The sequence below is a fragment of the Pteropus medius genome, unplaced genomic scaffold (assembly GCF_902729225.1).
Source record: "Pteropus medius unplaced genomic scaffold, Ma_sr-lr_union100, whole genome shotgun sequence".
Classification (NCBI taxonomy): Eukaryota; Metazoa; Chordata; class Mammalia; order Chiroptera; family Pteropodidae; genus Pteropus; species Pteropus medius.
The window spans coordinates 4865303-4880089 of NW_024348242.1; the positions used below are offsets into that span (position 1 = coordinate 4865303).

The window sequence follows — 14787 nt, forward strand, 5'->3', positions numbered from 1 at the left end:
AAGAATCAAGAGGAGGAGGTTTCATGATATCTGGATGTTGTCAGGAAAGCCACGTTTCAGTGTCCATGACCACGTGTCTGTTTGGCACGTGGCCACGGTCATCCTTTTCTGGGTTGTCCTCGGCTGCCTGTGCTGTGTGTCTGTTCCACCAGCCCACGGAGGGGCTGCCGCAGAGCCTGTTTGGCCCTCGGAGCTTCAGTGTCCACTCTCCGGCCCTTTCCAGGGCAAGTCGGCCTGTGCTGACTGGCATTCGCTTGTATTCAAAAGCTAAGTCAGCTATTAAAAGGGCATTGAAGCTTCGGGCTCCTTCATCTCATCACCCCACAAATATTTAACGAGGGCCCATCGTCAAAACCAGCAGAGACCCCCTATTTGAGCAAGTGCTAACTGGCACTCAAACTCCGGAACTGCGAGACGTTCGGTCTCATCAAACGTCTTCCCGAGTGAGTCGCAGGCACAGTCTCCGCCTGTAACAATAATAGCTCCTGTCCTATTTTGACTGCTCCCTTATGCCACTAACGCTTGACTTGTACCATCTCTTTTAATCCTCACCACCGGCCCCAGGTGTTCCAGGAGGAAACTGAAGTTTAAGAGACTAGCCACACCCAAGGGCACCCAGAGAGCTGGTACATGGCGGAAGCAGAAAACAACCCCAGGCCAGCCCTCTGGGCTTCCAGCCCTGGAAGATGCACGGGAGGGGCCCGGGCTCTGGAGTAGAGAGTGGGTTTGGGGGCGGCCCTTGCTGCTTCCTGGCAGACCACCGCTGTTTCTCCACGCTCTCGAGCTCTGCGAGCACCCGACCAGAGACCCCATCTGAAACGGTATTCTTTTTTTTCACTTCTTTCATAGGAACATCATCATGTGCTTTTTGGTGCTCAGCGTTTTGTCCTTCAGGCTGGATGTGCAAAGCCAACGATCCTGTCTTCGATCTCTTCCTCCTCCCTTTCTGGCGTCGCTGCTCCGCCACCCACACTGTTGGAGAGTCTGAGTTCTCTGCTCGCTTGGCAGGAAGGCTGCCCTTGGATGCATGTCCTTCCTCCCCACTACCTGTGTGGCCAGCAGGCGGGGCCTGCCCGGGACAGGGGTGGGGGGAAGGGGAGGCCCTCCGGGGGCCGAAAGGCACACACGTGCTGCTCTCTGCGTTGGTCAGACGAATTGAGAGAGACACCAAGACAAGAGCACCTGCGTAAAGGGGTCCCAAAGGTGAGGAGGAGCCCATGGGCCAGGTTGGGCTGGGATCAGGGTGGGAATGCCACCGACGTGGGTCCTGCTGCTGTCCCTTGCCGTTTTGGCCTTCTTCGTTGGCTTTCCTGGTTCACCCCATATTGACTTAAAGAGATGCAGGAAGCTGCCTCGGCACAGCGAGATCATCTCACCCTGGGTTTGACAGTGGCCCGGCCACACTGGGTCCAACTGATCACTGGTCAGTTCTGCTGAAGACAGTATTCTAATATGTGTTGTCAATAAGAACAAAATCAGTGTGCCAGATTTAATGAAAGAGGCCTCTGGTTGGTGTCCAGACTGCATCCAATTCTGAGTTATTTTTTTGAAGAGAATAAGTCATTTGAGAGTTTCCTGTTCCTTAAAATGTCCCCAGGAACTTTTTAACTGGCTTGGTAACATATCTCCAAAGCCCTCAGCAGCTGCAAAGTTGATTCATAAAGCTTGTTTTTGCGTTTTTTAAAAAAGAACAAAATGTAAACTAGGTTGCAAAGCCCTGGTGACACAATGTGATCAGCGGGTTCCTGCAGAACCTTGGCCCATGCTGTCTGTCCCAAGGTCACAGTGACACAGCCTGGTTCGGAGTAGACAGTTCCACTCTGTGTTCCAGGGTGTTCTAAAGACGCCCTCTGCCAATTTTCCGGGTGGACGCCTGCAGCGGGGAGGGCTCCGCGCGCGAAGAGGCCGCTGCTCTTCAGTTTCTCGCACAGACCTCAGCTCCTCAGCACCCAGTACCTTGGCGGGGATCAGAAACGGTCTCTCGAATGCTAGTTCCTCTGGGAAAGACCTGGTTTGGACGGGAGGGTGTGTTGGGCTGAGTCGAGCGCGGGGAATAACGTCTGGCACGTCGGCCTGAAGGAGACCTCACAGCCGAGGTCAAAACACCGCCGGAACCTAGTAGTGTTGCCGAAACCTCCCCTGAGCTGGACAACTGGCCCGCTTTTGCCTACTAGGTGTTTTGCAGCCCAGTGGAGCATGAGGCGGTGACCCAACGACACCGGTTTCTGTGGGTGGGGGGAGGGGGCCGGGGCGTGCTCACGGACTCCGGTTGGTGTTCTGCCCCGCAGGATGGCCGTGTGGTTTCTGAGGCAGGTGCAGCACACACAGGGTCCTGGGGTGCATTTTGCATTCTCTCTGACAGTTGCCACCGGAGTTAAGCATGGCCAGCGATGCGCTTCGTAACGACCACACATGACCGCTTGGGTACGTTGCTGCTAAGAAGCCACAGAGCCCAGAGACCCCGGCACCCCTGCCTCAGGCTAACAGCAAGCAGAGTCATCCACATGAGGCCACATTAGGCCGATGGTCCAGGTGGTACTTGAGGGTAAGGGAATAAGGTCGCACGCATCACTAGGAAGTCCTGCTGCTGGCTAAGGCCCCCTCTGTCCCCGGAGACCGCACCATCTGCAGGCAGCATTACATCCCTTCAAACCCCCCGCCAAGCAAGCACTTCTTAGATTGGGCACAGAGACAGTGCCCCATGTCTAGCCACCGTTAACATCCAGCTGCCAGTGTTTTCCTTGCCTCTACCCACTTGTCTTATCTCAGAAACAGTGGAATGCCCGACGTTGTGAATTCCATTGCTTAACAAAAATCTGCTTTTAATGCCTAAACGTTCTAAAGATTAGCGTGGGGGTAGAGAAATGCAGGCCAAGTGGTGCCTCTTGGGAAACAAAAACAAAAACAGAACAGAAAGCAAACGCGCGCACACAAAGTCCTTTGTGCCTCAGACATTCCTGACCGCTTCACTGGTGGTCCGTAGGTTCTCGTCTGGAACTGGATGAAAGGGCTAAGCCAAGAATCTCCGTCGCGAATATTTCTGCGGTGATTTCGTCCGGAAGTTCGTCTTCGAGGCACAGTTGTGAACCTAGACGAACGAGAAAACAAACGTCTTCAAAAGGATTAGGTTTCTGACGCAGAAGCATTTCCCAAAAACACACGGCAACGATACTAAAAAGTGAGAAGTGCTTCGTGCTGTAGTTTAGTTTTGATTCCTTGAAAACCCCTGGGTGGAAACTGGTTAAAATCCTTCTTTTGTGGCTTGGAGCGCTGGCTCTCCAGATCTCCGCGAATGTCACTGGAAAGCCTTAACGGCATGGCTGATGTTACTGTTTCGAGACACCTGGGAACACAGCATAAGCACATAACAATGGGGACGTTACATCCGCAGGTGCACGAGGAACGGGCTGCAGGTTGGAAGTGACCGATCGGATACCCGGGTCTAGAACTGAGTTCGGGCATCGCTCCATTTGAAATCGGGGACAGACAGCACGAGAATGGGAGGAGGCGGCCCGGTTGGGAGTCTTTGCTCCTGACCCCAGGCATAGTAACCACAGCGGTGGCTCTGACCACCACGGCATCCTCAGGCCACCACGGTGTCCTTAGGCCAGCGTCCCAGGCTGTCACTGGAGTCATTCCCACACAGGCGGGCCCAGGCGAGGGGTCTGGACCAGTTCCCCCTGAGCTTACATTCGCACCCCAAACTTCAGGGCCATCTTCGTTCCTCCGGTGGACCAGGAGGAGGAGGTGAGGAGTCCTTCGGCGAGAAAGGTGAGCTTCAAGAAGGTTTGTAAAGACTTTCAAGTTCCGGCGGCTTGAAGTTGGGCTCATGCCAACCACTGAGTGGGGGCGGGGGAGGGGAGTGGTCTCCTTACTGGGGCGCCCTTGATAACCCCTGCTCTCCTGAGATAGCTTCTGAACTGTATCCTCCACCAGTGGCCAATGTCCACCCCCCCCGGAGCCGGCAAGACGAAGACCGGGTCAGTGGGCTAAAGGGACAAGCACAGAGACGTAGGCTTCCGTCTCTTAAGCACGACCGCCGCTCACTGGCCCTTTCGTAACTTATCCGTGCTGGGTTCCGAGCTGGGTTCGCGTTGTTGTGTGCAGGGCGTTCAGGGAGTGGCTTGCCCGGGTCAGGGGTAAATAAATGCGCCTGAGTGCACAGCAGGTGAGCAAGCCACGGACGGCTACGTGTGCCGCGTGTGCCCTGTGTGCCCTGACGTGGCCGGTCCCAGTACCTTTGGTGGAGGCAGCCGCAGGCTCCGATTTCCAGCCCTCGGGATTCAGACCCAGCAGCGTCGCTAGGCAGTCGGACAGCTCCTCCTCCGTCATGTGCTCACCTGGGTACCGGGGAGGAGAAAAGTGGCCCGGTCAGCTCTTGGAACTAAATTTACGGTCAGAGCTCAGTATCGACCTTCCGAGGTCTGATAGAGAATTATTCCGCTATTTCCTTTTCTTGAGACACAAAAAAACCATCTCGAGAGTCCTATGGTGCTGTCACAGGTGCTTCCTGATCTGGTGTTAGACTGGGCCTCCAAATATGTTGGGGCTCGGAGGGAGGAACCAGACAATGCTCCGGAAAAGACCGCCCTCAGCTTTAGTTCAAAGCCCCTCACATTAGGGCCACCAGTCTAAGATGAAATGATGACCCAGAGAGAACGCCTACTCCACTTCCTCACATGAAATAATGAGGAAAATAGTAGGTCAAAGGGAACGTTTTTACTTTGGCGTAGTTTTCTCTCACGAATGCATCCCATCCCATGAGAGCCGAATCTCATAGCAGCCCTGTGAGATCGACGGCTGGCACTTTTATCCCTATTTTATAAGTGGGGACACCGGATCTTGAAGTTTCAGGAAGCGGGAACATAATGTCCTTCCCCCTGACCAGGTACACAGGTCAGCAAGCGCATCCCTCGGACCGAAGCCCCGTCTGTAAACAAACGTGCCGGGGGTCTGCCTCCCCGAACCCAGCTCTCTCCAGTGGGAATGGTCCAAGGGTTTGACCAGACATCCCTAGGTATGGGTTCACCTTTGGTGAGAAGTAGTTTCAGGAAATCCTCTCTTCGAATAACTTTCTTTCCTTTGGAATTGGTGTAACCGAGAATGTTGAAGCTCCTTTCGATGGCGTACATGGTGTTCCCGAAAGGCGGCCGGTGGTTAAGGTAAACTTTGAGGAAATCCGGTAAGTTGATTTTGTCAACTATCTCTCCACTGTCCACGTACTCACTAAATCTGATCTCGTTAAACATATCTTCAATCTGGGGAAGAGGTTTAAAAAAACAAAAGAGACCGTGGTAAGCAGGAAAGACAGTGATGTATTTCTAAAAAGTGGAGAGTAACAGACAAATGTTCACAGTTATCTTAGAACTTGTCTGTTATGGGTTGACTATGTCCCCCCAGAAAGATATGTCGAATTCCTAACCCCTAGGACCTCAGATTACGACGCTAGTTAGAAACGGGGTCATGGCAGACGTTAAGATGAGGTCACGCTGGAGGAAGGTGGGCCTTTAATCCGGTGCGACTGGTGTCTCTAGGAGAAGAGGAGAGAGACATATGGGCAGAAGGTGGCCCTGTGAGGGTGGAGGCCTCAGAGACTGGGGCGATACGGTTTAAGCCAAGGAAGGCCGAGGGTTGCTGGTCACCCCCAGGAGTTAGAAAAGGCCAGGAAGGCTTCTCCCCAGGGGCTTCACAGAGCATGATACCTGGCTGATACCTTGATGTCGGATTTCTGTGAGGAAATATGTTTCTGTTGTTCTAAGGGACACAGTTCATGGTGCTTATGTAAAGGCTGCCCTAGTACAGTGTCCCACGTGTTGACGCTGTCGGCGCTGTTGCATTTTATCGCTTTTTACCTAAGTACCTCGCATGGTATCAACTACCTCCTTTCTCTGTGAAGTGGATATCAGTTTCATTTAAAAGACAGACTCCTCGGGAAATCAGAAATTAGTTTATATGAATAAGCAAATAATTTAGGGCGGAACTCAAATATTGGACCTCTGGCCCTCATAAACTTCGTAAGACAATTAACTGCACCTTACGATTTCTTTTTCCTTCCTTTTCCATTTTTATTCTGCAATGTTTTATATATATATCATATTTTACATTCACACACACATACACACACACAAAGGTATATGTAACTTATGTGGTATACATTTTTAAAACGAACACCTAAAAAGCCATTATTAATTGAAGAAATCGACAAAATTCACAAATCTTTGGCCAGACTAACCGAGAAAAAAAGAGAGAAGACTCGAGGAATTGCTAAAATCAGGAATAGAAGTGGGGACATCAGTACCAACCTTATAGAAATAAAAAGGAGTATGAACAACTATATGCCAACAAATCAAATAACCTAGATGAAATGGACGAATATCCCAAAAGAGACAAATGACCAAAACTGACCCAAGAAGAAATAGAAAATCTGAATAGACCCAAAACAAATAAAGAGATCGAATTAGTCATTTAAAACTTCCACAAAGAAAAACCAAGGACCGGATGGCTTCACCGGCGAATTCTGCCAAACATTTAAAGAAGAATACGCATTCTACACAACCTCTCCCACAAACAGAATAAACAGCAACAATTCACGATTCATTCTATGGGGCCTGCTTTCTAACTTAGAAAGTCATTCTTTGTGTATTTTCCAAATCTTCTAGAATTGAGCAAAGGGTCTGACATGTCTGTGGATTCGGATGGGAAGGTGGTGCTTGTTAACGCAGGTCTCCACACAGGATTCTGGCTTAACACGAGAGGGAGAGAAATACAATATAAAAACAAACACCACCAGTCCTCACTGCCATCAACCTGTGTCTGTGCAGTATTTTTGTACCATGCATGTTGTAGTCACCTGAATTTCAGGAACCCGAATTACGTCTGGCAAAGGGCTAGAAGTAATTCATTTTAGTGTCTACGTTTATTTTTATTTTTCAATTAGAGTTGACATTCAATATTATGTATCTACATTTTAAAGTAATATGTCTCCTAAAAAATTGTGGGGGTTGGAAATTTACAAAGAGAGAATGAGAGCCACAGAAAAGTGGGCTATAACTTTTTATCCCTAGAATGTGAACTCTACTTTGGTTGATAGGAATGAATCAGGCAGCGAATCTATATTTGTGCACAATATTTATCAATTATTTATTACCTTTTCTCCCTGTCCACTAAATAAATGTAGGACAAAAGTTGAAAGAGCACCAGTTTGTAGCAACACCAAATATCAGCCTGTCTGGGGCCCCCTTCTGTCTTGTTTTGGCCTCAAATATCAGGATGAAAATAAAAACCTCTTAGAGTCTAACTGTCCAATCACAATTTCTATGAAAGATCTGGGGTACTTTCAATTTTTTTCATGCGTATAAAATATGTTTGTCTTTTGCCATATTGGTATCATATATATGCAATACTGGTATCGTATATATCGTATACATATACTTTTGTATCATGCTTTTTTTCCTTTAATACTGTGTCTTAGTAATTACCCACTATTTGCAAAGAAACCACATATTCTCAGTGCAACATTCCAGAAATGGTCTTTTGAAATAACATCGCTAGTTAGTACACAAATGAACTATAATTGATACCACATAAGTCGCTTTAAATGGTAACGCTTTCAAATATAACACTTATAGAGTTTAAATGATAGACAATTGCATTACGTCTACTTTTATGTAAACTAAAACACTCTCCAGTAACATCTTATTTACATATTGTAATGTGTAATTTTAATACTATCGTTATATATTTGTACTACTACTTATGATGAGCCCGTGGAGACTGGGGCTAAAAGTATGATCTTTGATGACAGACCTAGGTTCGGACCCCGGCCCTGCCATTTTCTACGTGACCTTGGGTGAGTCATTTAACACTCCTCAGCCTCGGTTTCTTCATCTTGAAAAAGGCAATATGGTAAAACGCATGCACTGGACGGCTCCGAAGTTCACTGTGAGAGTGTACGTAAAGCACTGAACGTCGCGCCTCGCCCACGGCAAGCGCTCCACAGGCAGCCGCTCTTCTTGGGATTATTTGTGCGCCTTTGCTAATTACACGTCATTAAAGATTATCATTTAGCATTGCACAAATTATAACCTAAATGATATACGTTAAGTATAAATGTAACACGTGATTTAACTCGGTTCAGAAATAGGAGACCGACCCCAGACGACCAAAAAGGAACCCCGCAGTGCCTGAGTCACTCGGGCCCGAAGCGCTGCCCTGATCTCCGTGACCGTCCTCAGCCCGATCCCAGCCGCGGCGACTCACCTCCCACTCCTTCCCGCGTGACCGGTCAGGAATCACTGCTCGAGAGAGGCAGAGCTGGTCGTCTTTCCCGAGCTGACGTGTCTTTCCCAAGCCTACTTTGCAAGCCTTAGTTGGAGAGGCAGGTTCTGCTGCATGTCCAAACCAAGTTCACGCTTGGACAAGAACCTCGGGGCCGGAGCGGGAACGTCCAGAACCTTCCCAGTGCCCCAGGGTGTGCAATGGTGATGCTGGAAAGGGCGGAGGCCTGCTGCCCGGCCCCCGCCCCCCCAGCATTCGGGTGGACATTTACTGGCGTTCTCGCACTGGCCTAACCTCCGCCAAGGCGGTGAGTGGTTCCTTCGACTCACCCGGGGAGCTTCGAATGTTCTCACGCCCTGCCCCCATTCCCAGAGACCCTGATTTAATTGGCGCGGGGTGGCGTCTGAGCAGTCATAGTTTTAAAAGCTCCCCAGGTGATTCGAATGCAAGGCCAAGGTCGAGAAGCGTGGCTTCGAGGCAGAGGTTCTCACACTCGGTCGGGCATCAACGTGGACCAGGCAGGCTGGTGAAAACATAGACTGCTGGCTCCGTCCCAGGAGATTCTGATTCGGTGAGTCTGGGACGGGGGCCGAGAGTCCCCAGGCGAGGCCAAGGCTGATGCTCTGGAGGCCACGGGGGTTCACGGAGGCGACGCTTGTACCAAAAAGAATCGGCATCGGCCTCGTGCTTTTCCTTAGAGAGTCATGACAGGTGGCAGCTGTGGCATACGCGCCACTCCTTTGGGCCACACCTGTGTCCTCCACGAAGCTGGAGCAATAGCTTTCTCTTCTCTTTCGTCAGCAGCTCAGTTCCTAGGGGCCCCGAGAAATGTCGAATGAACGAAGTAAGCAATCGACGCGGGTGTGAGCGAGGCCGAGGGAGAATCTCTCTTGAAACTCACAAAAGCCCTGTTTAGAATAACCACTCACTGCCCTAAGTGGTTTGATTTACTGGTAGTTCCTAAGCACTGGGTTTATTGCGAATAAGAGGCGAGTCACTTAATTAGCACTAGGACAGCCCTCCGGTTTAGGAGTTTTCGGTCTCAGTCAGTCAGCGAATGTTTATGAAACACCTACTAAGTGCCGGGCACGGGGCTGGGCCCTGGGAAGAGGCACTCCAGAAACGGCATACACACACGGAGAGGGAACGAACCGGTAGGCTCCGTCGCCACCGTTCGCGGCCCTGGCTGCCCATAAGGAATACCTGGGCTTAAAAAAAGAAAGAATCCCACCCAGGCACCAGGATTTTTTGGGGGTGCCCTCAAGTGATTTTTTAACATGGTTGGATACCATGGCCCTAAAAGATTCGGTGCCCAAATATGGGGGATCAACATTAAAACGTGGAGGGCTCTCAGCTAGATGTGCCCGGAAGGCTTCCTGGAAGAGGTGCACCTGGAGGACGGCCAGCGCGGGGCCAGCCGGTGTGAGGTGAAAGAACACACCGCAGGCTGGGACACAAGTGTGGGGAGTGGGGCGCAAGGGAGGGGTGCTGTCATGGATGACTCCGCGCTTCGTGACACGAGGCACACAGACGGACCTTCCGGTTCTCCGGGTCAGAAGTCCGAGATGGGTCTTCAGGGCTAAAATCGAGGTGTCAGCGGGGCCACGGTCCTTCAGGAGCTCTGGTGGGAAATCTGCCCCCCTTCCCGTCCCGGCTCCCAGAGGCTCCCAGAGGCTCCCAGAGGCTGCGGCCGCGGCCCCCTCCGCCTTCAGTCTCGTCGTTCGCTCTGACCTGTCCTTCCCTCGTCAAGTCTCCTCCTCTGTCTCCGGCCCTCCTGCCTCCCTCCTAGCGAGACCCTTGTGATGCCACTGGGTCCACCGGCTGATCCGGGATCAACTCCCGTCTCACGAGCCTCAACTCGATCGCACTCGCCAAGTCCCCCTTTGCCCTGTGAGGCGGCGCATTCACAGGTCGCAGGGGTTAGAATGTCGACATCTTTGGGGGCCATTATTCTTCCCGCCACACCTTCCGCTTGTGTTGAAAGGTCCTAAGAAGGGGAGCTGGAGCGTCTGAGTTTGGCCAAGGCGGCGGGGGCCTCGGTACTGCTGGTCCAAGAACTAAATCTGCAGATGTGCTTTGTTTGGTTCATGTGGTGCTTTAAAAATTCGATTTCACATAGAACTTCTCTTGAAAAATCAGAGGAGTCTGGTGATGGTAGGCCAGCAACTCCAGTCGGTAAGAGTTGGGTGGAGCTGAGCAGAAACCGTCCCCTTTAGAGGCAGGTGTTCTCTGGCAGTGACAATGTGACATCCACGCAAGACAGGGGGTCCTTGCCCTGGACCAAGGTTTTGGAGGGTCCCCTCGGGTTACTCCATCCTCAGAGGGGTTTGCAGGGCCACGGGGAGGTGCCCATCTAGACCCCATGCTCCCCTGTTCTAGACCACCCTCTGGGAACCCTGACCCCCAGGCTCCCCTCCCCCAAATAACTTACACCCACTTGTAGGGCCTGCAGGGGTCTCTTCCAGAAGTCACCCTCCTGCGAGAGACCTGCGCCCCCGGTGTGCCCACCTGTCGGCGTGCAGGGTGGCCAAGGACGGAGCCAGGAGTGAGAAGACGTGCAGGTGCTCGCGGGCCTGGCTCGCCCCGCACCATCCGCCCAGGCGTGGATCCTGGAGTCCAGGCCTCTCGGTCTGAACCAGCTCGTGTTACAGGTGGGCCTGGTGCGTAGGTGTTTCCTCAGCAGCTTGTGGCTTGATTTATAACTTTCAAACATTTAGACATATGGCAGGTGGACCTCCGGTGGCACTGCTGCCCAGGCCCCGTGACGCGAGGGTGGCCGGAGTCCCCTTGCCCCAAATTATTTTGCTTCTGCCTCTGCCATTCACCCCGACAGGCCTCTGGGTTCGTGATCCTGCTGTCAGCCGCAGGAAGCCGGTGATGGCCTTAGAATTATGTTTTATGATTAAGGTTTATAGCCTCCTTGTTAAGATGAGGGGAACATGATACATTTGAACCGAGGCCCGGCCTCGTTTTCATACACAGGCTCCTGGCGTGCGTCGGCTCCTTTTGTAAGAGTTCCACAGACTTGCAGGCTGGAAGGACTCTCCCTCCTCCCCACGCCCGCCTCCCAGCACACGGAGCTCTCTAGAACATCCTCTGCAAACGGGAGACGGTCTTTCGTCACCGTGCACCACCTTCGCCTCCCGCCCTCTCTTCGTCGCCATCCCGGACTTTCTGAGTGGACCTGGGGCAGGGGAGGACGGGCCGAGGTCCAGGCTTCGGGGCTGGGCAGCTCTGCTGTATGGTCACATCTAGAGACACCTCTGCTACTTATGCATTGCTTTGGGACTCGCAACTGTCCCCTGCTTCTTCCTGCAACTATATCTGGATGACGGCTGTCTCTTTCTCCAGAAGTGGGGCACGCCACCATTAGTTCCTGCTCACTGAGCACGGCCACAGGGGAACATTGGCCACTGTGCTCGGCCACAGTGCTCTCTCGGCTGCCATGCATCCATAGCCGGTGGCGCAGAAATGAGAACACCACCCATTCACGGGCCCTTGCTGGTGACTTCCTCCCAGCCCCTCATCAGAGCCCCGGCCTCAGACACCTACAGACTCTTCCTTGCCCCAGGCAAATGTTTTCAAAGGCTCTACTATGGAATGACAAATTCTTTGTCTTGTCCCAAAATCCACAGTCAAGGGTTCATGAAGGGCCCGCAGCTCTTTGAAATCCTGACCCCGCCTTGCAGCTACACCCAGAAATAATATGGAGTTAAAAATAAAAATAAAAATAAAAAAAAAAACAGTGGCAGTTCCTCAAACGGTTCAACGTGGAATTATCATCGACATTATCATTGACATACTCCTAGGGATGTATGCAAGAGAAATTAAAACACACACCTCTACACAGAAACTTGCACACAGATATTCATGGCAGTGTAATGCGTAATAGCCGGAATGTGGCGAAAACTCAAATGTCTGACAGGAAAAAATAAAACGTGGCCCATGCACGTGAATTACTAGAATATCATTCAGCTATAAAAAGAAATGAAGTACTGATTCAAGCCACGACGTGGATGCACCTTGAAGCCAGACACAAAGTACCACATGTCGCATGGGTCCAGGTACGCGCAATGCCCAGAACAGGCAGACGCACAGGGACAGGAAGCGGATTAGTGGGGGCCAGGAGCTGAGGCGAGGGAGGATGGGGAGCAACTACTCATGGGTCTGGGGTTTCTTTTTAGGGTGACAAACATGTTCTGAGACTAGACAGTGGTGACACCTGCGCGACTCTGTGTACCAACCGGAAGCCGCTGGACTGTCCACTTTAAATGGGTGACTGTTCGGTATCCGATACACATCAATAAAGTCGTGAAAGAGAAAGGGGCATCGCACGGAGGCGACACCGTGACAGAGGCGAGTAACGAGGCAAAAAACATTCGGATTTTCGAAAACATTTTTTTCCACCGTCACTATGATCTATCCTTCTATAATTATAAAACTAGTAAAGGTTAATACGCGCCTGCTATAAAAAATCGAAAACAATGAAGATGGAAAGAAGAGAAATAAGTGCCCTGTAATGCCTCATCCCTTGGCAATAACCAGCGTTTGATGTCTTGACTTTCAGGGTTTCTTCCCCGTTTGTGGAAACAGGACATGGGGGCTAGGGCCGGCCGGCTGGGGTGCCGAGCCCCCGGCTCGGCCCTCAGCAGCTGCGTGACTGTGCGAGCGTGCTCAGCTCCCGAAGCCTCAGTTTCCCCGCCTGTGAAACGGAGATGAGAAGAGCATCGGCGTGTGGTGAGGGCCAAGGCGGGGGGCGCTGGACGGTTCTCCGCACGGCGAGCGCTCGGGAGAGGGGGGCCGGGGCGTCGCTGCTGCCCGTGGTGCCCTCACGGTATGATCGCCCCGTTCTTTGCCAGTGGCTGCCAGGCACTCCAGGATTTCTTTCTTGAAAATGCTTGGAGTGTGAAAAACAGAAACCGTTTTGTCTGGCCCTGACCTCTAAGCGAGGAGGTGCAGCGGTCACCGGTGTCGGGACGGTCCGGTGGCCGGGGGTGGGGGGCCTCCCTATGACCGCCCGGCCGCGGGCCATCTCTCCTCCCCTTGGTGTGGAACCACTTCCTGTCACTTATGTCACAGAGCAGATCCGACGAGCTGAGGGCCTCTCCTCAACGTGCAGATTTCCAGATTCCCACGGGGTCTTTATCAGAGAAGAAATCGTGCCCACGATCCTCGGCTCAAACGTCCCCCCTTGTCTGGGGGAGGCCGTCCCCACTCGGCCGCGGTCCCTCCGTGCCAGCTGGGGCCACGGTTTAGCCACGGAGATCAGCACACGGGGCTTCGAGAGGATTCGCTAGTTTATCTTTCTGGGTTTTGTTCCGAATACAAGAGCAACACGAGCTCCACGCTTGCAGTTAAGAAAAATTAAATACTACGGAAATGCACGTATGAGCCCCCACCTCGCAGTGCACGAGCGTAACTGTCTTCCGAGGACGGTGGACGCTGCAAAATGGGAAGTTGTTTCGTCAGCAGACCCTGCAGATGGGCTCACAGTGCAGGCTGGAAAAGAGAAGCTGAGAGCCGGACCGCCACCCCCGCACGGCAGAGGGAGAAGAACGGGGTGTCCCGGGGTGCTCAGGCAAGCGGGGAGCAAACGGCCAGCGCTGCCCGTGCGGGGTGAGGGCTCACAGGAAGCCCCCGTGCAGGCAGCCAGCAGGACTGGGAAGAGGGCCTCGTAAGCAGTTTTGAGTCAACTGCTGTGAAACGGGGTTATGTCTGACCCTTTCTGGTTAACCCCAAATTTTCAAGAAAGCTGTCTTATGTGAGTGGGCTTTCTGTGTTTGTGGCAGCTGGAAAAGGGGCTGTGTCCGTCAGGTCTGGAATGACGTGGCGTGGACAGTCTGCGCACGCACACGAGGGAGCCCCGAGGCCGGGAGCGCACGAGACCCCAGGGCCGCCCCAAAACTCCGATTGGCAGGGACCAGGGCCAGGCTCCACCTGGTACCGGAAGGTCAAATACAGAACGCAGAAAGAGTTCGCCCAGACCCCAAGCCTCAGAAACCAGTGTCGTTAAGGGTATGGTGCATGTTCTTTCAGAGCTAGGCATGTAAGAATCTAGACGCATTATTATTACGGAAACCAGACCGAGCTTTATATACTGATTTGCAACTTGCCTTTCGTCCTTCAACAACAAATCTTGCAAATTCTGAGTCAAGAAACAGGCCAGTTTCACTTTTTAATGACGACTACGGTAGCTGTCTCTTCCCTGTGAACATCACCGTGCACCTGTGTGAGTTTTTCTCTAGGAGACACTCCTAAAAGTAGATTTGCTGGGTCTAAAGATATGCACATTTAAAAAGTTAAGCGATCGTTTATTTCCTCTCTAAATAAATGCCAAAGCCCCTGAATACCCCATAACTTTTAGGGCTGCTACTAATTACTCTGAGGTCAAATAATAATGCCAGGGACTCTATTTTCCTCATCATCTCTGCAGTCGACATGACCAAGGAGCACCATTCGCCTACCCAACTGACCAGCATTCGCCGAGTCCGCCACGTGAGCTCTTGCCCA

General features: G+C 52.0%; 1 protein-coding gene and 1 long non-coding RNA gene across 6 annotated transcripts in view; one reads left to right on the top strand and one right to left on the bottom strand.

Moving 5' to 3' along the window:
• Positions 1-12060, top strand: LOC120616065 (uncharacterized). Of its 2 annotated transcripts, XR_005656460.1 has the most exons (4): positions 1-443; positions 565-1203; positions 2363-3771; positions 10721-12060. It is a non-coding gene; the product is annotated as an uncharacterized LOC120616065 (long non-coding RNA). The 2 variants fall into 2 exon arrangements; XR_005656458.1 differs by lacking the exon at positions 10721-12060 and having other exon boundaries at positions 2363-5280.
• CFAP251 (cilia and flagella associated protein 251) overlaps positions 2797-14787 on the bottom strand; it is a 53977-nt gene continuing 41986 nt past the window's right edge. Inside the window, exons 20-22 of one of the 4 annotated variants that reach the window (XM_039879374.1) lie at positions 5030-5258; positions 4239-4340; positions 2797-3088 (exon numbers count right to left, since the gene is read on the bottom strand). In XM_039879374.1, coding sequence (XP_039735308.1) covers positions 2967-3088; positions 4239-4340; positions 5030-5258 — 453 coding nt within the window. In that variant the 3' untranslated portion in view covers positions 2797-2966. Of the gene's footprint in view, positions 3089-4238; positions 4341-5029; positions 5259-14787 lie in introns of those variants that run through there. The other 3 variants (XM_039879375.1, XR_005656457.1, XR_005656456.1) reach the window with 3 other exon arrangements.